This window comes from Theropithecus gelada, chromosome X (assembly GCF_003255815.1).
Source record: "Theropithecus gelada isolate Dixy chromosome X, Tgel_1.0, whole genome shotgun sequence".
NCBI classification, from domain to species: domain Eukaryota; kingdom Metazoa; phylum Chordata; class Mammalia; order Primates; family Cercopithecidae; genus Theropithecus; species Theropithecus gelada.
In genome coordinates, this window is record NC_037689.1 from 116,195,816 (window position 1) to 116,220,016 (window position 24,201).

At 41.8% G+C, this 24,201-nt stretch overlaps 1 protein-coding gene across 1 annotated transcript in view; it reads left to right on the forward strand.

Moving 5' to 3' along the window:
- Positions 1-24,201, forward strand: part of IL13RA1 (interleukin 13 receptor subunit alpha 1) — a 65,887-nt gene that overhangs the window by 8,312 nt on the left and 33,374 nt on the right. Inside the window, exons 2-5 of the mRNA XM_025372720.1 lie at positions 4,821-4,960; positions 10,800-10,938; positions 13,047-13,167; positions 21,780-21,967. Of these exons, the coding sequence (XP_025228505.1) occupies positions 4,821-4,960; positions 10,800-10,938; positions 13,047-13,167; positions 21,780-21,967 (588 nt within the window). The remainder of the gene's footprint in view (positions 1-4,820; positions 4,961-10,799; positions 10,939-13,046; positions 13,168-21,779; positions 21,968-24,201) is intronic.

The following is a 24,201-nucleotide window of genomic DNA, read 5'->3' on the forward strand; positions in this document are numbered from 1 at the left end:
TTCTGTGAACATCTGAAGATATTTGTTTCAGAATCTTTCTTTAATATATTTGCCATCAGGTCTTTTTCAGGGACAGGTTTGGTGTTGTTTAACTTTTTTTCTTTGAATGGGCCATAGTTTCCTGGTTTGTTTGTGTGTTTGTTTTTTTGTCTGCCTTGTGATTTTTTGTTAAAAACTGGACATTTAAATCTGGTTTCTCTGGAAACCAGATTCCCCCCTTCCCCCAGGATTTGCTGTTTTTTGTTATTGTTTTATGTATTGTTTTTATTTTTTTGATTATTGTAGGCTGTGTGTTGAGCATCAACCTGAAGTGTAAACTTAGTCTTCTCAGGTTTTTTTCTGGGCTTTCCCTGAGCATGTGTGGTCACTTTCTATTTTTCTCTGTATATGTAGTTTTGTTTCATTTTGTTTTGTTTTGTTTTGTTTCTGAGACTTAGTCTCGCTCTGTTGCCCAGGCTAGAGTGCAGTGGTGTGATCATAGCTCACTGTAACCTCGAATCCCTGGGCTCAAGTGATCCTCCCACTTCAGTCTCCTGAGGAGCTGGAACTACAGATTCATGCCACCACATCTAGCTAATTTAAACAAACAAACCAAAAAATTGTTTTGGTAGAGATGGGATCTTGCAGTGTTGCCAGGGCTGGTCTTTGACTGCTGGCCTCAAGTAATCCTCCTGCCTTGGCCTACCAAAGTGCTGGAATTATAGGCGTGAGTCACCATGCCCAGCCTCTGTCGTCGTTTTAGAATTTCTAATCTTTAATGCCTGGCTCCCAAAAGTGGAAAAGGAGAAAAATGAGGTGACAAGGGAAGAGCGCCATTCTTTTACATCTTCTGGAAATCACTTTAGCTAGATAGGGAGGGCTGCAACAATGGGGATAGGTGCAACCACAATGGCTGCCAGCCTCTTTGTCTGTACCTCTGTGATCAGAAGCAGCAATCAGTAATCAGCATACAAATCCCCGATATTTGGAGGACAGAGTACTTTTGCCCACAGAGCCCACAAGGTGTGGGCAGAGGGCTCCAGGAACATGTGCACAGCTGCCTGCCATGGGGTTAGGGATGAAGGATGGGCAGCTACTACTATGTAAAAGCTGACATTGATTGAAATTTATTGCAATTTGTTGTTCAAGCGTTTCCTTGGAGATTGCAAGCCTTCAATATAAGTGTTTCCTAATATAACTCTGCAGTCTTCCAAAATTGTTACATCAAACAGATTCTGCCACTACCATTGTTATCTAGGTGAGGAGACAGATGTCTGGTACTTCCTACTCTTGCCATATTCCCAGAATCCATGTGTGTGTGTGTTTAAAGTGTAGGAAGTAGAAAAATCAAAAGATATGGAGGGAACCAGAAGAGAAAAAGAAAAGGATAGCAGATAGCTCCAAGAAGCCCAAAATGCAAACTAATTAGAAGATCTGACCAAAGGACACTTCAAAACAGATGGGAAAATATTAATCCCATTTAAAAGGTTGAATATAGGGCAGGCTATTGTTTTATTTCAAAACTGAGGTTAAAGTAGGTTTTAAAAGGTTTTAAATTACCTTGAAAATTGGAGTACAATTGAAATGAACCACAAATAGGTATATTTTTATTATCAGGGCTTTAATATTTGTGTGGGAGTGGGAGGTAGGCGGGTAGGGAGAGCACTGGAAGTGCTAAACTAGGTATGTTGGATGTGTGTCTGGGAACTGCAGAATAAGGCAGATAATCCTACAGTAAATAGTAGTCTCCAGTAGGAACAATGTTTTTATTAGAGGCTCTCTACCTGACAAATGATTTGTCTTCAAAAATATCATTGATATGGTGTTAGAAAGGCCAAAATGGAAAGTCATACATGCTTTTAATCACTTAAAATCCTAACTATAGCTTTGTTGCCTGAGCCATTGGTGCTTCCTGGTACTAGCTCAGTTTTAATGCAGTGCAACAGGAATTCTTTGCTTCCACAAGGCCTTATCCTGCTGTGGGCTGCTCCTTCTCACAGTTGGACCTTGGGAAAAGCTATTGATAGTAGAGTTAGAAGAGGGAATGATTTTTTTTAATTTCAAATTTTATTATAGATTAGAGAGTACATGTGCAGATTTGCTACATGGGTAAACTGCATGATGCTGAGACTTGGGGTCCCAACTATCTGATCACTCAGGCTGTAACCATAGTACCCAACAGGTGGTTCTTTGGCCCCCAAACCCACCTCCCTCCCTCCCCTGTCTAGTGATCCCCAGTGTCTGTTGTTTCCATCTTTATGATCATGTGTATTCAGTGTTTAACACCCACTTATAAGTGAGAACATGCGCTATTTGGTTTTCTATTCTTGCATTAAATCACTTAGGATAAAGGCCTCCAGCTCCATCCATGTTGCTGCAAAGGGCATGGTTTCATTCTTTTTGTGGCTGCATAGTATTCCATGATGTATATGTGCCACATTATCTTTATCCAATCCACTGTTGGTGGGCCCTTAGGTTAATTCCGTGTCCTTGCTTTTGTGAATAGTGCCGCAGTGAACATACAGGTGCATGTGTCTTTATGATAGAATGAGTTATTTTCCTTTGGGTATATATCAGCTAATGGAATTGTTGGGCTGAATGGTAGTTCCATTTTAAGTCCTTTTTTTTTTTTTTTTTTTGAGACAGAGTCTTGCTCTGTTGCTCAGGCTGGCATGCAGTGGTGCGATCTTGGCTCACTGCAACCTCCACCTCCTGGGTTCAAGTGATTCTTATGCCACAGCCCCCTGAGTTTCTGGTATTACAGGTGTACACCACCATGCCTGGCTAATTTTTGTGTTTTTAGTAGAGGTGGGGTTTTGTTATGTTGTCCAGGCTGGTCCCGAGCTCACGATCTCAAGTGATCTGCCCGCCTCAGCCTCCCAAAGTGCTGGGATTATAGGCGTAAACCACCGTGCCCGGCCTATTTTAAGTTCTTTGAGAAATCTCTAAACTGCTTTCCACAGTGGTGGAACCTGTTTGCATTTCCACCAACAGGGCATAAGCATTCCCTGTTTTCTACAGCCTCGTCAACATCTGTTTTCTGACTTTTAAATAATCACCAGGGAATGAATGTTGAGGGTCAAGGGCCTTTGTAGACTGCTGACCAAGTCGCTGCTATGAGAAAACTCAACTACAGAGTGCCTGTGAGTTTGATGTTTTGGGACAAGTGGAATTTTTTGCTCAGTTAGAGAGGAAGGTAACAGTATAAATATTGCTGATTATGTAACAGGCCCAATGCACTCCAAAGTATTAGTGCATAGAGTACAAGATTTAACTCTTATCATTTGGTAAATTACTATTACTATAATCCTTAAGTAATTAGCAATGATTCCGTTCATCACTTTAGAAAATTTGGGGCAATTATTTTCAAATAACTTTAATAAACTTCTATGTTGAAATAATTTTTGGTTGACAGAAAAGTTGCAAAGGTAGGACAGAGAAGTTGCGAAAGTAGGACAGAGGGTTCCTGCACACCCATCACCCAGTTTCTGGGGGATGATTTTGATAGTCTTGGTCTCAGGAGAAGTTCTCAGGAAAGTTTAAAATTATGTTTCACAGTTCCTCCTGTTTCTCTTCCCTCTTCAGATTAGTCAAAGCTCTAGCTCTAGCTGTTTAGTGTCAGACCTCAGGGGAACAAGGGCTGCTAAGTCTCTTTCTCAGTACTTCTTTGGAAAAAGCTATAAAAAAACAATTACCAGGTCATGTTAGCAAGCAGAATTAAAGATGAGCTTCTTAAACTTACTTATAGAACTGCTGAGATTTTGAACAATCTGTTTTTTTGTTGTTGTTGTTGTCATTGTTTTTGAGACCCTGTCTTGCTCTGTCACTCAGGCTAGAATGCAGTGGCATGATCTTGGCTCACTGCAGCCTCAAACTCCCGGGCTCAAGTCATTCTTTTGCTTCAGCCCCCCAGTACCTGGGACTATAGGCATGTACCAGCATGCTTGGCTAACTTTTGTAACTTTTTTTGCATAGACGGGATTTTGCTATGTTGCCTGGGCTGGTCTCAAACTCCTGGGCTCAAGCCACTTGGTCTCCCAAAGTGCCAGGATTACAGGTGTGAGCCACCGTGCCCAGCCTGAACAGTCTGTGTTGAGTGAGGTGTGTATCCCAAGGTTAGGGAACCCCAAATTCCTGGAAGAGGACAACTTGGAAGTATTAGTATTTAAGAATATCACTCTTTTCTATGAAAGTGGTTAAGAATGTGACCTTGGGGCCACACTTTTCAAGTGACAGTCCCAGCTCTGCCTCATTTACTGTAACCATGGTATATGGAACAAATGACTTCACGTGCCTGTTGCCTTAGTTGCCTCATCTTTAACATGAGGCCAGTAGGCCGGGCGCGGTGGCTCACACCTGTAATCCCAGCACTTTGGGAGGCCGAGGCGGGTGGATCACTTGAGCTCAGGAGTTCGAGACCAGCCTAGCCAGCATGGTGAAAACCCATCTCTACTAAAATTACAAAAATTAGCCAGGCGTGGTGGCGTGTGCCTGTAGTACCAGTAACAGGCTAGATGAATCACTTCACCCCAGGAGGCAGAGGCTGCAGCGAGCTGAGATCGTGCCACTGCATTCCAGCCTGGGTTACAGAGTAAGATTCTATCTCAAACAACAACAACAACAACAAACCATGAGGCTAATACTAGTCCCTATCTCAAAGATTGTTGTGAGGACTAAATGGATTAATATGTGTAGAATATTTAGAATAGTCCCTGGCCCAGTATATGTTAGATATTGTTAACTCAGCTATGACTATCTTGCCCTCCAGAACTTGGGAGAATTAAGCAAACCATTAAAAATACTGTTGATAAATTCATTTTTTTTGTCCTTGATTTGAACAGAAACTCAACCACCTGTGACAAATTTGAGTGTCTCTGTTGAAAACCTCTGCACAGTAATATGGACATGGAATCCACCCGAGGGAGCCAGCCCAAATTGTAGTCTATGGTATTTTAGTCATTTTGGCGACAAACAAGATAAGGTAAGTTTTCTGCAACATGTTACATTGATGAGGTAAAGTGAACACTATGAATTGGAGCCAAGAATAAGCCAAATTGTAATCTTATATCAAAGTGGAAATTGTATTTTAGGATGTGTTTAAATTTCAGTTGGAGAAATTACAGAAGCAACTATTGACACAAATGAACACTTAAAAATATTTCCTAATTGACAATTAAATGCAATTGAGATTGCTTTGACAGGAAATATTAGATATCTTTTTCTCTAAGGTACTCAATAAATAATTATGTTATTGTTAAAATTTGATCCTGTGTTCCTGTCTGTAGCTATATCGCCTTGTATCTCTATAACACTTAATTTTTCAGGGAATTTTTACATTTACCATCTTGCTAATCACATGGACAAATAGATATAAAAGCACTATGTGGCGTAAAAGTAAATGGCCATATGGAAAGTGAAAAAGTAAGATGTCAGTGGCAGGTGTGTTTGAATAGAGGGTTCCATAATGCCTGAGGAAAAAGGAAGACTTTCAAGATTTCTAGTCAACTGATATAAGTGAATTTTTGTTAATAGGTTTGGATAATTTCAGGTTCTTTATGATAATCTTATTCAACTGTTTTTTTTTTTTAATGTTTTCATACCTTCTTTCAGCGTGTATGTGTTTGTTGCAGGGTGGCGACGGCGAGGGGGTTGGGTGTTTGGGGTTGAATTTGTCCGGGATTTTGAGTAGGCAGAATGAGAAGTTATTAGCAACAGTGCTTTGCATTGGTGAATTGTAGAAGCACCAAGTTCAGGCAGCTTTGGTGGCAGGAAGAGTCAGGAGAACTAGCTTCTGGTTGGCACTGTCACTCTTAACTGACTCTATAGCCCGGGATAAAGTGCTTAACCTCTCTGAGCCTTTGTTTCCTTACGTATAAAGTATGGCTTTACTCATTTCCCTGGCTTGCCGGAACACAGAAAATAATGTATATAAAAGTTTAATAGTCAGGATGGAACATGCTCTTCGTCTGGAGGGAAATTTGCTATCTGCCTTCCTCTCCCTTGGCTTGCTGAGGTATTACTTATGGCTTAGGCATTAATTGATGAAGAATTGAGGCTTGTCAGAAGTATTTGCATTTTAAAAGAGGTCTTCTAAATGTGGAAGCCAATGATACTACCAGCAGTGAGACTGGAGTTCACCGTTACATACTGTTGGCTTCCTCTTGTTCCTCCTAAGGAAGGGCCTTAGGCATTTGGAGTCTTAGTGGTGATTTTTGGTAATTGAGCCTTGAGAAATTCAGAGAGAGACTCTAAACGCCTCTGGATGTAAACCCTATAATCACCCAAGTGTCTAACTGAAACCCTGAGGAGAGGTTGCTTTTCAGGTCCCTTTTTCTTAAGTTGTCAAGGATCAATCAGGTAGCCAGGCTGGTATTCTAGCCTAGAAATCGGGCTATTTCCTTAGTGTATGTACAGAAATTTAGAGTTAAATGTAATTTTAGGAGACAGTAGAATCAGATAGAATTGTGCTTGAAATTTTATCTCTTCCCCTTTCAAGCTGTTTGATTTTGGGCAAATCACTTAACCTCTCTGAGCTCCCATTTTCTTGTTTGTAAAATATGGGGTTGTTGGGGGCAGGGTGGGTAATAATAGTACCTACTGAATATGGATGGCATGTGCGTTAAAGGAGATGAGGTTTGTAATGCACCTGACGCAGAGTTAGTGCTAGGTAATTGTTAGCTTTTATTATTGTTACTGTTGTTAGGTTGAGCCATGTGAAATTACCACTTTTATGGATCAAAATGGTTGAATGTTGTCAGTATTATTTGGTTCAGCCTAATATTATCATTTAATCTTGTTTCTTCCATTTTACCCCTGAAGAAACCAGATAGAGACCAAAAAGGGTGACCTCTGCCTAAGGCCAGCTCATTTATTTTAGCCATTTGACAGCATTGATGGCCATCAGTCCTACAGTTGTGATGAACACAGATTATTCCTTCCAATCAGTGATAGGAGATATCCTGTCTGGACCTTTTTCAAGTTTATCATCCTGAGGCTGAAAATGAATGGCAGAAGTAATTTTCCTCTCCTCTTTCTGTTCTTTGGGTACAGCATTAGCATCATGGGGCCAAACTGAGGTATATTTATCCCTGAGGTATATTGAAGTGATGACATTATGATAGTTCGTACATTAGGGGGCTTAGGAAAGTGTTCAAAGGTCCCAAGTTGCTAAATGAGATAAACTCTTGAGGTCATTTTCAATCTTAAGATTGGAGGCTCATCAAGTTGAGAGACAGGGATTTGCAGAGGATCTTTGAAAAAGAAAAGATTAGTGTAAATGGCTGCCCTCCACCATTTTTTAAGTAATATCTTATAGTTCCTCAGCTGGCAAGTAGAAGGAGGATCTGGCATCAGATTTTAGATATCTTTCATCACTAAGAAATGGGCAAGTCCCATTAGGCAAATGAAAAGGCCAGGCATCCAAATAGGAAGATGCTGAAGCTAATTCCCTTTCTTTTTGAGAAAGGAATTCTGGAGTTGAGAGAGGTGCAGTCCAGCCAAGTGAACATCGGTCTGGGGAGATCAGTTCAGGACTCTTGCCTTGGTTTTTGATAAATTTTAAAAGAGAACCAGATTCCCTACAGGGTGGAGCATAACGTCATACAGCAGCTACCAGTGGGAATGATTCACCAAAGCCAAAAGTCACGTGGGAGCCATCACACATACCTCATCAAGATTCGATGGAAGAGCTGGGCGTGGTGGCTCATGCCTGTAATCCCAGCACTTTGGGAGGCCGAGTTGGGTGGATCACCTGAGGTCAGGAGTTCAAGACCAGCCTGGCCAACATGGTGAAACCCCCTCTCTACTAAAAATACAAAAATTAGCCGGACGTGGTGGTGTGCACCTGTAATCCCAACTACTTGGGAGGCCAAGGCAGGAGAATCGCTTGAACCCAGGGGGCAGTGGTTACAGTGAGCCGAGATCATGCCACTGTACTCTAGCCTGGGCAACAGAGCAAGACTCTGTCTCAAAAAAAAAAAAAAAAAAAAATCTAATGGAAGGAATTTAGGAATTTAGTTTCTTGTGTGATACAGAGAGGTATGCTTGACTTGGCAGTTGTTAATAATCTGGGTTCCTACTATATTAGTGCCAGTTTAATATTGTTTACCTTGAACTTTGAAAGAAATTTAAAAAAATTATTATTTGAAAAAATTTTCCCTCTACTGTCCCTTTTCTGTGTTATTATTCATATGCCTAAAGCATAAGGTTCAGATTTAGATACTAAGGCATTTTAAAATTTTTTATGTTATTTTATTTTGAAATGGAGTCTGCTCTGTTGCCCAGGCTGGAGTGTAGTGGTGTGATCTCAGCTCACTGCAACCTCTGTCTCCTGAGTTCAAGCAATTCTTGTGCCTTAGCCTCCCAAATAGCTGGAACTACAGGTGCATGCCACCACGACCAGCTAATTGTTTTGTGTTTTTAGTAGAGAGGGTTTTGCCGTGTTGGCCAGGCTGGTCTCAAACTCCTGACCTTAGGTGATCCTGACCTCAGGTGACCTTGGCCTCCCAAAGTGCTGGGATTACAGGTGTGACCCACCACGCCTGGCCACTAAGGCATTTTTTAAATTAAAAATTCCGTTGTGATAATTTTTGTGTATTAAAACTCTGTAACCCTCTAACTGGGACAGTGTCCATTATAATATGAAAACTGGGGATTATTTTCATGATGATTCTAATTTGACTATATTTGACTGTACAGTCTAATTTGACATTTGACTGTGCATTTTCCCCTGGTGTCTTCAAAGGGCAAATATAGCTTCCAAACAAGAATTGCCGTGGATCCTTGGATAAAGGTGGCTTCTTCAGAGATAGATAGGACTTGCGCTTAGTAAAATTGTGAGGTTGGTAAAATTTGTATGCGAAGCTTTCCTGCCACCATTACCATGATCCTGGAGGCAGGTCTTCAGCTTCACATACTCGGAAACCTCATTTCCTCAGCACACATGCATCTCTCAAGGGCTAATTTTTTACTTTGTTGTGAAAATGGTAATGATAATGGTGAAGCAGTCTAGGAAGATTTCTGTCAGCATAACTGGTGCATTTCATCCCTGTCAGCAGAGCCTATATAGGAGGCCAAATGTTAAGTAGATTTCTTGGTGAGGAATCAGAAATTAGTTGTAAAAATGTACTTGTCTAAGAATAGCTGGAGGCCCTACTGAGGGTAAATAGCTTTGCCAGTGGGACAGAAAAATTCAATGTCCACATTCCTGTATCACCCCCTTTTTCTTCCCTGTCAGGATTTTGCTCACAGACATTTCTTTTTCTGTTCTTCCAGGGCTGACCAACTCCCTTTTCAGAGTGCTGTCTTGACTGGACCTAAGAGCTATTCTGGTTCTATAAAGTGATTTTGTTTTTGTGTCCTTGCTATGATTTATTCATTGTTGACTTGCTAGTTACTTCTCAGAGGCCATCCATATGTCCTGGTTTTGGGGGTATCTCACAGTTGCCCTCATGCTCAGCTGGCAGCAGGCATGTGACATGGCAGAATAGCTCCTTACGGTAGTAGATAGAACTAACTGTAGCAACTTTTCCCCTTCATGGCCAGCAACATGTAGATGAAATAGTATCTCTGACTTGAGTCAGAAGCTATTGCAAAACAGGAAACACTCTCCTTGGAGCTCTGATTAAAAGCAGCTCCATTCTTAATTATTCCAACTCTGTCAATTTGGGAAATGTTTGTTTCCCAGACAGCCCATTAATCTCATTATTCTAAGTCATAGTAACCAGGCTGGTGATTTATGTCTCTATGATGTCTATAAATTGGCTTCCTATGGTTCCACAAAGCATATCTACTTTTCAGAATGAGAATGTATATACTCAGCACGTATAGCAGTGCTTGAAATTTATACATATATATGAGGTAGTCAAAATAGTCAAACAGTAGACAAAGAGGTTTAATGAAAAGTCTCTCTTCAGCCCTCAGGTCCCCTTCCTTTACTTCCTTACCCAGAAGTAACCATGATTACTGGATTTTTATTTTTTGAGACAGGGTCTCACTGCATTGTCCAGGCTAGAGTGCAATGCTGCAATCTTGGCTCACTGCAGCCTCCCCCACCGGGCTCAAGTGATCCTCCCACCTCAGCCCCATGAGTAACTGGGACTACAGGCATGAGCCACCATGCCTGGCCAATATTTTTTTTTGTACAGATGGGGTTTTGCCATGTTGCCCAGGCTGGTCTCAAACTCCTGGGCTTAAGCGATCTGCCTGCCTAAGCCTCCCAAAGTACTGGGATTACAGGCATGAGCCACTGAGCCTGGCATGATTCCTGGATTCTTAAAGCATTCCTTTTTTACCTTAATTTTCATGGTACAGTGCATCTACTTCTAAGTGAATTTTGATAATCATACTGTGTTTCCTTTAGAATTGTCTTTAGAGAGTTGATATGTTAGCATTGTAGATTTATAGGTAAATTTCATGTTTATACCTTTAAAATGTGGGAAATTATTTTATCTACACCAGGGTTTCTCAATGGTGACACTACTGACATTTGGTGAAGGGTTTGTTGTAGGAGGAGGGGGGCTGTCGTGTGCATTGTAGGATGTTTAGCAGCATCCTTGACCTCTACTTACTAGACTCCGGTAACCTCCCCCTCCCAAGTTAGGACAATAAAAAATGTTCAATATTGCCAAATGTCCCTGAGAGTGGCAGGGAGAACAAAATCGCCCCCAGTGGAGAATCACTGATCTATACCATTTGAGGACTTTTTTAATTAGAAAAACAAAAAACAAACAAACAAAAACCAACACATTTGGACATGTAATGTTTCATTATTTAAGTGTGTGTTTGCTGAAGCAATGCCTTTTACAATTTTCTAACCTTAGAAACTAGCTCCAGAAACTCGTCGTTCAAAAGAAGTGCCCCTGAATGAGAAGATTTGTCTGCAAGTGGGGTCCCAGTGTAGCACCAATGAAAGTGAGAAGCCTAGCATTTTGGTTGAAAAATGCATCTCACCCCCTGAAGGTAACAACTGAAAGCACTATCTCTTGGTGTTTAGAGAATAAATCCAAATACTCCAATGCTTTTGTGCATCGTTCATTAATTCATTCAATTCTCAAACATTTTCTGAGTCTAATAAGTGCCAGGCATTATACTAGGTGCTAGCAGCTCAATGAAAATATGAGTATGTCTCTGCCTTGAAGAAGCTTACAAACAACTTGAATAACAATACCTAATATTTATATAAAATTTAATAATTTAAAAAATGATATACACATGCACGTGTGTGCACGTGCACATGAGCGCGCGCACACACACACACACACCTCCCTTAGGTCGAGACTCACAAGCTTATCTTGGGAAGTGAGTAAGGCATGTATTATTACCCTGATCCATTTTATGAGGAAGAAAGGAATTGAGTGACTTGCTGTATGTCTTCACATTTCGGTCCCAGTGCTTTCAAAATGAAAAACAAAATACTGTCTTACCCATTATATGTGACAATTAGTTTGATATGCAGGATATATTTGGGAAAAGGTGTTTAAAGAGAAAAATAGTATGCTGGCCTGGCTCCAATACAAGTCTAGACAAGATAATACAAGACAACCCTAGGAAAAGCTGTCAAGTAGTGAGGATGATCATTGTTCCCCAATCCCACCTCACCCAGTGTCCTTCTGGCTCTTATGTTACATACAGGGAGTAGCATATACTGATTAAGTGCAGGGCTACCAGAAACCAACTGTCTAAGTCCCAGCTCTGCCAGCTATTAACTGTGTAACCTTGGGCAAATGTCTTAGCCCCTCTGCACCTTAGTTTCCTCATCTGTAAACTGGGCATGATGATGGTATCTCTGGATGCAGTGGCTCACGCCTGTAATCCCAGCACTTTGGGAGGCCAAGGCGGGCGAATCACCTAAGATCAGGAGTTTGAGACCAGCCTAGTCAACATGGAGAAAAAAATAATAATTAGCCAGGTGTGGTGGCGCACACTTATAGTCCCAGCTACTCAGGAGGCTGAGGCAGGAGAATTGCTTGAACCCGGGAAGTGGAGGTTGCAGTGAGCCAAAATCGCACGACTCCACTCCGGTCTGGGTGACAGAACAAGACTCTGTCTCAAAAAATAATAATTATTATACTATGCTATGACATAAAATGATTGATGATGGCTCAGCATAGTACCCCTTCAAGGATCATGAGGGATAACAGATTTACGTTTTAAACAGAGGTGTTTAATTTAAAGACATTATACCTTAACTAAAATGGCTTTGTAAAGATAGAGATTTTAGGTCAGAAAGATATTAGGGCTCTTAAAGTCATGACACATAAGAGGCAACTACTAAGAGTTAAGTTAGGCTTACCTTTGCCCAGAATTGCTTTAGGAGGAATGTTTGTTTATTTATTTATTTAGAGACAGAGTCTCATTCTGTCACCCAGGCTGGAGTGCAGTGGCAAGATCTCGGCTCACTGCAACCTCCACCCCCCCGGTTTAAGCAATTCTTGTGCCTCAGCCTCCCGAGTAGCTGGGACTACAGGTGTGTGCCACCATACCCGGCTATTTTTTGTGTTTTTAGTAGAGAAGGGTTTCGCCAATTTGGCCAGGCTGTTGAACTCCTGACCTCAAATGATCCACCCTTGTTGGCCTTCCAAAATGCTGGGAATACAGGCGTGAGCCATCCTGCCTGGCTGAATGTCTCTTTAAAAAAAAAAAAGTGTCAGTATTGACCAAAAGACAGAAAGTTAAATTGTACCTCAATAATTTTTTTAAGACAGATGTATATATAAGGGTTGTTTGTATATCCACATTCATTTAGGAATTGTGTGGATATTGTCTATGATTGAAATAGTTTTTGATCTTTTATCTCTCCCTCCAGTTACGGATATTACTTAGGGTCCCTCAGGGATAGGGAAGATGTTTTCTTTGTATCAGGAGGTAAGAGAGAAGGTTGTGAACAAATTAGATTTGGGTTTCCTCCATCCTGGGTGACTTCTGGGTAAAATGGGGTGAAAGATGAAGAGTTTGCTTTCTGACAAAGCAGCATGAAGCACTCTCATCATCCCCCATGCCAAAGAGTGATTCGCTACTTTGCATTACAAGGAAAGAAGGGTCTTAAACTCTTGGCCTGGATATTGTAGGTGATCCTGAGTCCGCTGTGACTGAGCTTCAATGCATTTGGCACAACCTGAGCTACATGAAGTGTTCTTGGCTCCCTGGAAGGAATACCAGTCCCGACACTAACTATACTCTCTACTATTGGTGAGTATGTACAGTACAATTACTGGAAGACTGATTGTGTTGGGAGCCTTTGGATCCAACCTAGTTAAAAAAAAGAACGGTCTATTTTTTTCTGCAAACCCAACAAGATGGACAATTTGCTTCAATGAAAAATGCATCTGCCTTTGGTGTCTACTTTTTAAATAAACTTTCTATTTTCAAGTATAGATCCTATATATTACCAGAAAAAATGTACAGAGAGATCCCATATACCCTTCACTCAGTTTCTCCCAGTGGTAACATCTTGTGTAACTATAGTGCATTATCAAAACCAGAAAGTTGGCATTGGTACAATCCGAAAACCTCCGTCCTATTTCAACAGTTTTACATGCACTCGTGTGTGTGTATATGTATAGTTGTATGCAGTTTTATCACATGTGAAGATATACAATGGTTCCATCACCATGAGGAGTTGCCCTTTTGTAGCCACACTCACCTTCATCTTTTTTTTTTTTTTAATTGAGACGGAGTCTCGCACTGTCTCCCAGGCTGTAGTGCAGTGGCACGATCTCAGCTCACTGCAAGCTCCGCCTCCCAGGTTCATGCCATTCTTCTGCCTCAGCCTCCCAAGTAGCTGGGACTACAGGCGCCCGCCACCATGCCTGGCTAATTTTTTGTATTTTTAGTAGAGACAGGGTTTCACCGTGTTAGCCAGGATGGTCTCGATCTCTTGACCTTGTAATCCACCCGTCTTGGCCTCCCAAAGTGCTGGGATTACAGGAGTGAGCCACCGCGCCCAGCCTCACCTCCATCTTAAACCATCTCTCCTTGTACACCCCTCTCCCCCAATCCTGTAACCTCTGGCAACCACTAATCTGTTCTCCATCTCTTTAATTTTATTATTTCAAGAATGTTACTGAAATGGAATCCTATAGTACATAACCACTTAAGACTGGTTTAAAAAAAAAAAAACTCAGCATAATACCCTGGAGATCTGTACAAGTAGTTGTATATCAAGAGGCCACTCCTTTTTATAGCTCAGTAGTATTCCATGATATGGACGTACCAGTTTTTTAAACCATTCGTTCATTAAAGGATATCTCAGTTGTTTCCAGTGTTTTGCTATTATGAATAAAGCTACTGTAAATATTCACATACAGATTTTTATATGAACATAACTTTTCATTTCTCTGGAATAAACGCCCAAGAGTGCAATTGCTGGGTCATGTAGTAATTGTGTATTTAGTTTTTCTTAAAAAATGCCAAACTATTTTCTGAAGAAGCTAGTTCACCTTACATTTCCACTAGCAATGTATGAGTTATTGATATCTACTTTTAAAAAGGAAAGTGATATCATGTCTGGGGTCAAAAAGTAGTTTGTTTGTTTGTTTATGTTTTTGAGATAGAGTCTTGCTCTGTCACCCAGGCTGGAGTGCAGTGGTGCGATCTCGGCTCACTACAACCTCTGTCTCCTGGGTTCAAGTGATTCTCCTGCCTCAGCCTCCCAAGCAGCTGGAATTACATGCATGCACCACCATGCCTGGCTAATTTTTGTATTTTTAGTAGAAACAAGGTTTCAACATGTTGGCCAGGCTGGTCTCAAATCCCTGACCTCAAGTGATCTGCCCATCTCGGCCTCCCAAAGTGCTGGGATTACAGGTGTGAGCCACCACACCCAGCCTCAAAAAGTAGTTTAGCTTCCTGCAAAATAACTTTGATATTTTGATATTTGATACTTCAGTATTTGGTATTTGTGACTATATCTACTACAAAGTTTGTTAAATTTCTAAGTTAGTCTTCCATCATTCCCTTTAGAGCCTAGAATTATTAGCAACAGAACAAGGAAGAAAGACCAGGTTAATCCAATTTAATTCAGTACACCTTTATTTAGAACACTTTGTGGATAAACCACTGAATGCACAACAGAGACAAGAAACATATCTCTTCTCTCCTAAAGCTTAAACTATAGAGAAGATAGTGCCTGATACAGTGACCTGCATTAAATTAAAGAAGACAGTGTATACTGAAGGCTGTTGCAGAGGGATAGATTCCTGTGGGAAGTTAGGTTGAAGCTTGGGTTGGTGGTCGAGGGGAGGTGGATGGGTGGATGGAGAGGGGACTGGGAGGCTTTGATGAAGGAGGCAGACTGCCCAGATGGGGAAGTTTCTCTGAGGCTGGCCTCTGAGGAAGAGCGTTTTGAGAAATGGAGATATTTAATCATTGTGATATCAGGGTGGAGAAGGGGAGACCTAGCATAGGCAGTCCGCCTCCACATGGCCTTGTTCCCTGACTGTCATTTGTTAAGACTGCTTCTGAGAGAATGGGATGTGGAGGGCCATGTCCAAGACTTGTGAAGCTACTGGATAGACATGGCCTTTCATGCTAGAGTGTCTGCTTTGCCTGATGACATGATGGAAAGCATTTTTGATACATTAAAACACTCATGGCTATACCATGGAATAGAATGCAAAACACACACACACACACACACACATACACACACACACACTTTTGGATGAAAACCTCCAAAGTTGCCCCAGGATTCACATCGGCACTCCTCCCTGGTGGAAGGATCCTCCTGGCAAAGTTGGGAAGTCCTGAAGGTGGAGCCAGAAGTTCTGTGTGGTTATGTCTGAAGTCTGTTTCTTTTTTTCCCCCTGATGTAAATCTCATTTGAGGTTTTGTAGTTTCACCTGCTCACTCTCGATACCTGTTGTTTCTCCTTTACTGAAAACCCTTCAGTGGCTCCCTGGTGGCTTTAGGTTAAAGTCCAAACTCTCCAGCATGACAGACAAATCGCTTTATGACCGACCTGGCCCCTGTCAACCTCTCCAGACTCGGTTGCATGTGCCTCCACGCACCCCCGCCCCTCTTGCAGCCTACCGTTTGCCCACAGCAAACTTCTTTCAGTTCCTCAGACTGCTTTCTTCAAATACTCAAACAGAACACTAGATTTCAAACAGAATATTCACACAGAATAGTGGAAACATTCTGCATCCTCTTGTAGCCTAGGCCTTTCCTTTTCACTTGGATGCTTCTTATTTGTCTTTATCTTTATTTCAGCCCAGACACCATTTCCTCTCCAGAAAGCCTTCCTTGACCTCTCAAGTCTAGACATGTGCCCCTTCCTCTTGTCCCACGGCACCTTGCAATTTCTTGTGTCATACTACCCAGCACATTGTGTTGTCATTTCCTGTTACTTGGTGGTAACCTGCCAGGCTTCAGTTTCTCTTGAGAGCAGGAGCTGTGTCTTGTTTCTCCTGGTGCCTGATATTTAGTAGGTATTCTGTAAACAAGTTGTGAATGTTTGGTAGGATCCAAAGCTAGAGAAGATTGCAGTGATGACTTACGAGGTATAAGCAACTGAGGAGTATTATCGTTCATGAATAAAAAGAGAGAAGGATTGAGTAGATCCAGATCCCTAAAGAATTGCTAAGAAGGGGCCAAAAAACTAAACCTTACTAAGAAGGAGTAGCCTGCCTATTGATGTTGCAGTAAAGTTTAGGGAAAGCTGTTACACAAGCTTTTAAGATGTCTTGTGAGTTGGTAGCATGCATGTGTTTATTATGCTATTAACCCCTCTTGTTTTCCCTGGAGTCATTATTGGTAAAACCACAGGGAAAACCTTTAAAGAATCTATGTCTATATAAGGGGCTGGAAAAGAAGGGAAGAAGTCTTAAAACTGTATCTCATTCCATGGCAGACTGGGTAGGAAATTATCCCAGCTATTAGAATCAGGGTGCCACTGGAGGCAGATGGTGGCCTAGTCCTTGGGGTTCTTCTAAGACAAAAATACGGAAGTGCCTTGGGAATACAGTAGCGAAAACACAGTCTCAATGCAAATTGTTAAAAGAATGTTTCCTCTGGGTGAATGAATTACAAAAAAAACGACTGACCAATTTGAAAAAGCATTCCTCTTCCTCTGGGCTGAAGCAGGCTGTCACCAAAGCTGAGAGCAGATGGTACTTGGGCTGGCTTTCAGCCCTCAGTTGATGTCTTTTTGCAGGGAACAGTCTGTATAGCCACTGGAGGTGGCTCAAGCCACAATCCCAAGATAGTGGTGGGTCACTAGCATCCAAGGGAGGCAGGTATCAAGGATCCTACTTTTTTTTTTTGGTGATAGGGTCTTGCTCTGTTGCCCAGGCTGAAGTACAGTTGGTGTGATCATTGCTCACTGCAGCTTCAACCTTCTAGGCCCAAGCCATTCCCCCACGTCAGCCTCCTGAGTAGCTGGGATCACAGGTGTGTACCACCATACCCAGCTAATTTTTGTGTTTTTTTTAGAGATGGGGTTTTGCCATGTTGCCCAGATTGCTCTCAAACTCCTGGGCTCAAGCCTGCCTCGGCCTCCCAAAGTGCTGGGATTACAGGCGTGAGCCACCGCACCTGGCCTACTTCTTGTCATACACAGTCCCAGAGCTGGTCATCAGCAGGGGCTCTTTCTGTAAGTGTAGTTCTGTGCCATCCAGTATAGGAGCCACTGGCTACATGTGGCTAGTTACGTTTTAATTTAAATTAATTAAAATTGAATCAAATTAAAACTTCAGTTGCATAGTCTCGCCAGCCACTTTCACAAGTGATGAGTGGCTCTTGTATTGGACAGCACAGATAGCATCCATTTCCATAATGCCAGAAAGTTCTGTTGGATGGTGCTGGTATAGGTTCTGTATCTTATCCCCTTACCACCTCACAGCTTATTCTTTCTGGGCCACACTGCTTGGGTTGAAATCCTGGCTCTCTTCCTTACTTTAGTGTGATTTTGGGTAAGTCCCTTCTCTCTCAGCCTTAGTTTTATAATCTGGGAAATGGAGATAGTAATAATAGTGCCTGCTTCTTAAGGTTATTGTGAGGGCCAGTGTTTAGAGCCATGACTAGCTGCTAGCATATGTAAAGTAAGCACTCAATCCATGATAGCTCTTATTACCATTGGCTGGGCGCGGTGGCTCACTCCTGTAATCCCAGCACTTTGGGAGGCCGAGGTGGGTGGATCACGAGTTCAGGAGATTGAGACTATCCTGGCTAACATAGTGAAACCCTGTCTCTACTAAAAATACAAAAAAAAATTAGCCGGGTGTGTGGTGGTGGGCACCTGTAGTCTCAGCTACTCGGGAGGCTGAGGCAGGAGAATGGCGTGAACCTGGGAGGCGGAGCTTGCAGTGAGCCGAGATCGCACCAGTGCACTCCAGCCTGGGCGACAGAGCAAGACTCCATCTCAAAAAAAAAAAAAAAAAAACAACAACAACTAATTATTATTGTTATTCATCTCCACTCCCTTGCAGATGCAGTCAGTACACAGTGCTGGCCTCTTCCCCTGTCTCACAGAATTGGTACCTAACCCATACTCCCTTCTTTCTTGCTCTCCTCTAGACAGATCCTTTCTAATCAAAACCACAAAAGAAAGGGAGTCAAGACACAGTGCCCATTAGCAAGCACCAGAAATGGTTGCTTATGCAGGTACCAGTATAAATCACATCAAACAAACTGCCAGAGACTGTTTTCCCTAACCCCCAACCAGAAAATATACAGTCTCTCTTTGTAGGTTTTTTTTTTTTTTTTTTTGGAGACAGAGTCTCATTTTATCGCCCAGGCTGGAGTGCAGTGGTACGATCTCGGCTCACTGCAGCCTCCGCCTCCCGAGTTCCAGTGATTCTCCTGAGTAGCTGGGATTACAGGCGCGTGCCACCACACCTGGCTAATTTTTGTATTTTCATTAGAGACAGGGTTTTACCATGTTGGCCAGGCTGGTCTTGAACTCCTGACCTCAAGTAATCCACCCGCCTGGGCCTCCTAAAGTGCTGGGATTACAGGCGTGACCCGTGACGCCTGGCCTGGAGTCATTTTTTGAAATCAAAATAATTCATTGCAGCCCTAGGGCAATGACTTGTGTTCCTGCAGGGACAGTCTGGCATTGAACAGACCCTAGCCTGAAGAGCTGCAGACTAGTCATACCAATGAATTTTAGGGAATGTTTTTTACCACATTAATCATCTTCTGAGTTGGGAAAATAGTCTTTAATTTGTCAGTTTCCTTCTCATAGCTGCAGTGTGACGCTGCAGATGAATTCAGTATATAAATTTTAACAGGAATCACCTGCTGTTTTAGGTTAATGTTTCACAAGCATTCAAGAAATGTTATCTATTCAGAACCAGTATTTTCCCTTCTATAACTATTTCTAAATTACAACAAAATTGTTTTAAAATTTCGTATCTGAGATCCATGAGCATATGCAGAATACTCAGGGTGCAGAAATGAAAAAGGAATCAAGAAGATTGTGCATTCGAGGAGTTCCTTTCGTCATTAAAAAACAATTTTACACATGGCTTTCTTTAGTTATGTAAGAAAAATGTCATTAAATTTCTTCAGTTTCTGTTTTTGGCCGTGGGCGGGAAACATTCCAGGACTGTCTGATCCAAAAACTAGTCATGACAATAACTTCATTTTTACAACACTGTTTTCTTCATAAACCAGAGGGGGCTGCAACTAGGGGGAAAAGCTCATGTACTACCTTTTGAAGGAAAAAAGCATTTTCTATATTGAAGCATTTCTTTGTGCAGCCTTTGAAGGAATAAATACATTAGCTCTGAGTTTTTTTGTTTTTTGTTTTTTAAACTGACTTGCAGCAGAATCTCCTGGAGAATTGCTGTTCAAATACTGGTTCCTAGGTCCTGGCAAAACCTTCTAAATCAGACCCTCTGGGAGAAGGTTTGAGGAACCTGCATCTTAAAGTAGTACAGAGGATTCTGAGTAACAGGTTAGGGATTTGGGACTCTTTACTCTTAGTTCATTTTTCTTAAAATCGTCTTCCTTTTCTGCAAAACCTTTGTGCAACTCCCTTTGTGGCTGATGATGTAAGACTTGACTCTTGTCTTCTGCCAGTTACTACAAAACAGTTCTCTGATAGCCTAGATTAAAAAAAAAAAAGTGTAATACATACGTTGTCTGCCTGCGCTGGGCTAGATGCTGATGATCTTTGGGGAAAGGTATGTGTAGAGGAGAAATGGTAAATAAGGTATCTACAATACTGCTTATGGAAGACAGTTAAAGCCACACAGTGGAGTGAGACACTTAGAAAGCCATTGTGTTTTAGAACATTGACCTGGCAGTGATTGGAGGGCACAAATAATGAAGGTCAGGGAGGTCAATCTGAAGAAGCAATGGAGCCTGTAGTCATTAGGGTGTGAATCTCAGGGTGTGGGCAATGGGAGTATCATAGAAGACGAGGATCCAGGAAGCTTTGCAAAGGAAGAAAGAACAGAATTTGGTGATAGAATACAGGGAACAGAGGTGGGGGGAAAGGTGATTTTAATTTAAATTATCTAATCTAGGAGCCCAAAGAAAATGAGCTCTGACTGATGGAAATGGGAAGGTTGGAAGAAAAAACAGTTTGGTGGGGAAGAGGGTGCATGATGTGTTTTGGACGCTGGATTTGAGGCAACGGTAGAACACTCAAATGGAGCAGTTGGAAATCTGAGATTCGTTCTGAGGTGAGATGTCAGGATTAGGAATTCCCAGCATAGAAACTGTAGTCGAGGGATAGGAGAGTGATAAACTGGAGGTGAGTGAATGAGGGAGTCAGAAAGAGAGAAGAATGTGAGTAGTCCTCTTACTCCCTCTCTGCTGGAAGAGGGAGGAGGGAGCGGAACAAGCCAAGAAACAAGGAAGGAGCAGGGCAGAGGGACCAGAAGAGGAATCATAGAATTCAGCAGATAGGCATTTTCAGGAAGCATGAAACTTCTAATCCCAGCCTTAGAATGTCTTCCCTTATACAGAAGAAATAGGCCTCCTGTAGTCTCCATAGCTGCTGACAGTACCAGTGTTCATCAAAAAGGAACAATCTAGGCTGGGCGCAGGGGCTCACACCTGTAATCCCAGCACTTTGGGAGGCCAAAGCGGGTGGATCACTTGAGGTCAGGAGTTCGAGACCAGCCTGGCCAACATGGTGAACCCCTGTCTCCACTAAAAATACAAAAATTAGCCGGACGTAGCAGTGCGTGCCTGTAATCCCAGCTACTCAGGAGGCTGAGGCATGGGAATCACTGGAACTCCAGAGGCAGAGGCTGCAGTCAGCTGAGATTGTGCCACTGCACTCCAGCCTGGGCAGACAGGGTGAGAATTTGTCTCAATAAATACATAAATAAATAAATAAGTAAGTAAATAAATAAAACAGAAAACAGTCTTTTCTTCCTAGCATATGAAATGAGTCACATTGTAAAATAGGGTTGTTTATTTTTAAAGTTACCTTGCCTATTGCAAATATTGCTTTTCATGGACATCTTCAGTCATTAAAAAGAATTCTGCCTTTTTTTGTGTGTGTGGGTCTCACTGTGTCACCCAGGCTGGAGTGCAGTGGTGCAATCTCAGTTCACTGCAACCTCTGCCTCCCAGGTTCAAGAGATTCTCCTTCCTCAGCCTCCTGAGTAGCTGGGATTACAGGCGCCTGCCACCACACCTGGCTAATTTTTGTATTTTTGGTAGAGACAGGATTTCACCATGTTGGCAAGGCTGGTTTCCAACTCCTGACCTCAAGTGGTCCGCCTGCCTCGGCCTCCAAAAGTGCTGGGATTACAGGTGTGAGCTACTGCGCCCAGCCTGCTCTTATTTCTTGAATACCTTGTTAAATATAATGCAGAAGATTGTCTCATTTTTTCTTGTAGGCACAGAAGCCTGGAAAAAATTCGTCAATGTGAAGAGATCTATAAAGAAGGCCAATACTTTGGTTGTTCCTTTGATCTGACCAAAGTGAAGGATTCCAGTTTTGAACAACACAGTGTCCAAATAATGGTCAAGGATTATGCAGGAAAAATTAAACCATCCTTCAATATAGTGCCTTTAACTTCCCGTGGTAAGTTTTAGAAGTCCTCTAAAACAATATGGATAAAAAGTGTGTTATATCTTTTGCACAATCAATACAAATAATAAAAAACGATGATTTTGGATTTAAGATCTTCTGAAACAAGGGACTATATTGATGTATAACTTTCTTTGATAGATCCTTTTTAAAGAAGCAAACTTGGAAATTCTTTTTATTGAACACATGTGCCAGATGCTTTATCCTTGTTTACTTATGAGTACGCTGAGAGTTAGAACAGTTAGTTGTAGAATCAACATTGGAATTGTCTCAGTTCATTGTGTGTTTCGTATTTTCTGGTATTCTGTTGTTTATAACAGAATACCAGAAACCGGGTAATTTATCAAAAAAAAGGAATTTATTTCTTACAGTTCTGGAGACAGGGAAGTGGAAGGTCAAGGGGCCAAATCTGGTGAGTGCCTTCTTGTTTGTGGGGACTTTCTGCAAAGTCCCAAGGCTGCACAGGGCATCACATGGTGAGGGAGTTGAGCATGCTAGCTCAGGTCTCTCTTCCTCTTCGTATGCATCCAGCAGTCCCACTCCCATGATAACCCATTAATCCATTAATCAGTGAATAGATCAATCCATGAAGGCAGAACCCTCATGACCCAATTATCTCTTCAAGGCCCATCCTCTCCATACTGCCACATTGGGGATGAAGTTTCAACGTGAGTTTGGGAGAAGATAAACATTCAAATCATAGCAGGAATCAGGCCGTCTGACTCTAAGATCTAGTCTCTTGATACTTAAAGAGGATGATGCTCATAATGATCATATATAGTTCCTGAATAATCTGTCTCTTAGAAAAGGCATAGACTGAAGGTAGTGTAATCGGGCGATATTCCAAATATTTAACGTTCTGTATGGCATGGGAACTGATCAGTTAGAAAAACCAGTATAGCCATAACTGTGGGTGCCAGCTGCATGTCAGCCTGTTAGAAAGTACCCTCAACTTGAACACAAAATATCTGATTAGGTTCTAACTCCTCCACTTTGGGCAAGGCATGTAAACCCCCTTCGAATATTTCCTTATCTGTGAAATGGAATATATAATCTCTCTCTATCTAAAAACATTGCCATAAGGTCCAAATGACATAAAGCGTATTAACACATTTTGTAAATTGCTAAAGCAAATTCCATAAGCGTAATGGGTTATTTGTTGAAATATCCCAACTGGGAGCTCAGATTCTGGCTAAGATAGTCATAGAAGTGAATTCTAATAGGGTACCAAAGGCAGCTTACTTTGTAGGCCAAGAGAGTGAGGTTGGAGTATTTTGCCCAGTGGGGTAAGCTGAAGCAGAGCCCTTTTCTTTGTTTGGCAGATTATCTTAAATGACCTTTTAAGGCTTATTTTGCTGTTTTTCTCCCTGGATATTAATGGTGATATAAAGGAAGAAGGAAGATCCTTCTCAAATAGAAGATGATATCTTCAAGTTGTTTTCTGTTAATTACCCATTATCTTCTATTGCTTGGTCTTAAGTATAACTGACTCCTGAAAAAGTAAATTGACCAGGCTAATGCTTTTTAAAAAATAAATTATTTTTTCTTTTTCTGAGACAGGGTCTCTGTTGCCCAGGCTGGAATGCAGTGGTGTGGTCACAGCTCACTGCAGCCTTGACCTCCCGGGCTCAAACTATCCTCCCATCTCAGCCTCCCGAGTACCTGGGACCATAGGCGTGTGCCACCACGCCAGGCTAATTTTTGTATTTTTTGTAGAGACAGAGTTTTGCCATGTTTCCCAGGCTGGTCTCAATCTCCTGAGCTCAAGCGATCTACCCACCTTGGCCTCCCAAAGTATTTTATTCTTAATTGTGGTTATAAACACACAACATTAAAATTACCATCATAAACATTTTAAGTGTACAGTTCAGTCGTGTTAAGTATATTCACATTGTTGTGCAGCAGATCTTTAGAACTTGTTCATCTTGCAAAACCGAAACTCTGTTCATTAGACATTAATTTCCCCTCCCCCCCGCCCTTGGCAACCACCTTTCTACTTGCTGTTTCTATGAATTTGACTACTTAAGATATCTCATAGGAGTGGATTTATATAGTATTTGTCTTTTGTGACTGGCTTGTTTTACCTAGCATAATTTCCTTGAGGTGCATTTATGTTGCAGCGTGTGTCAGAGACTAAGCCAATGTTTTAATGGTGGTCTTTGATTGGCATTAGTAAGTGACAACTAGGGAAGCCCCTTGTAGCTGGTGCCTTATTACTCATCAGGTGG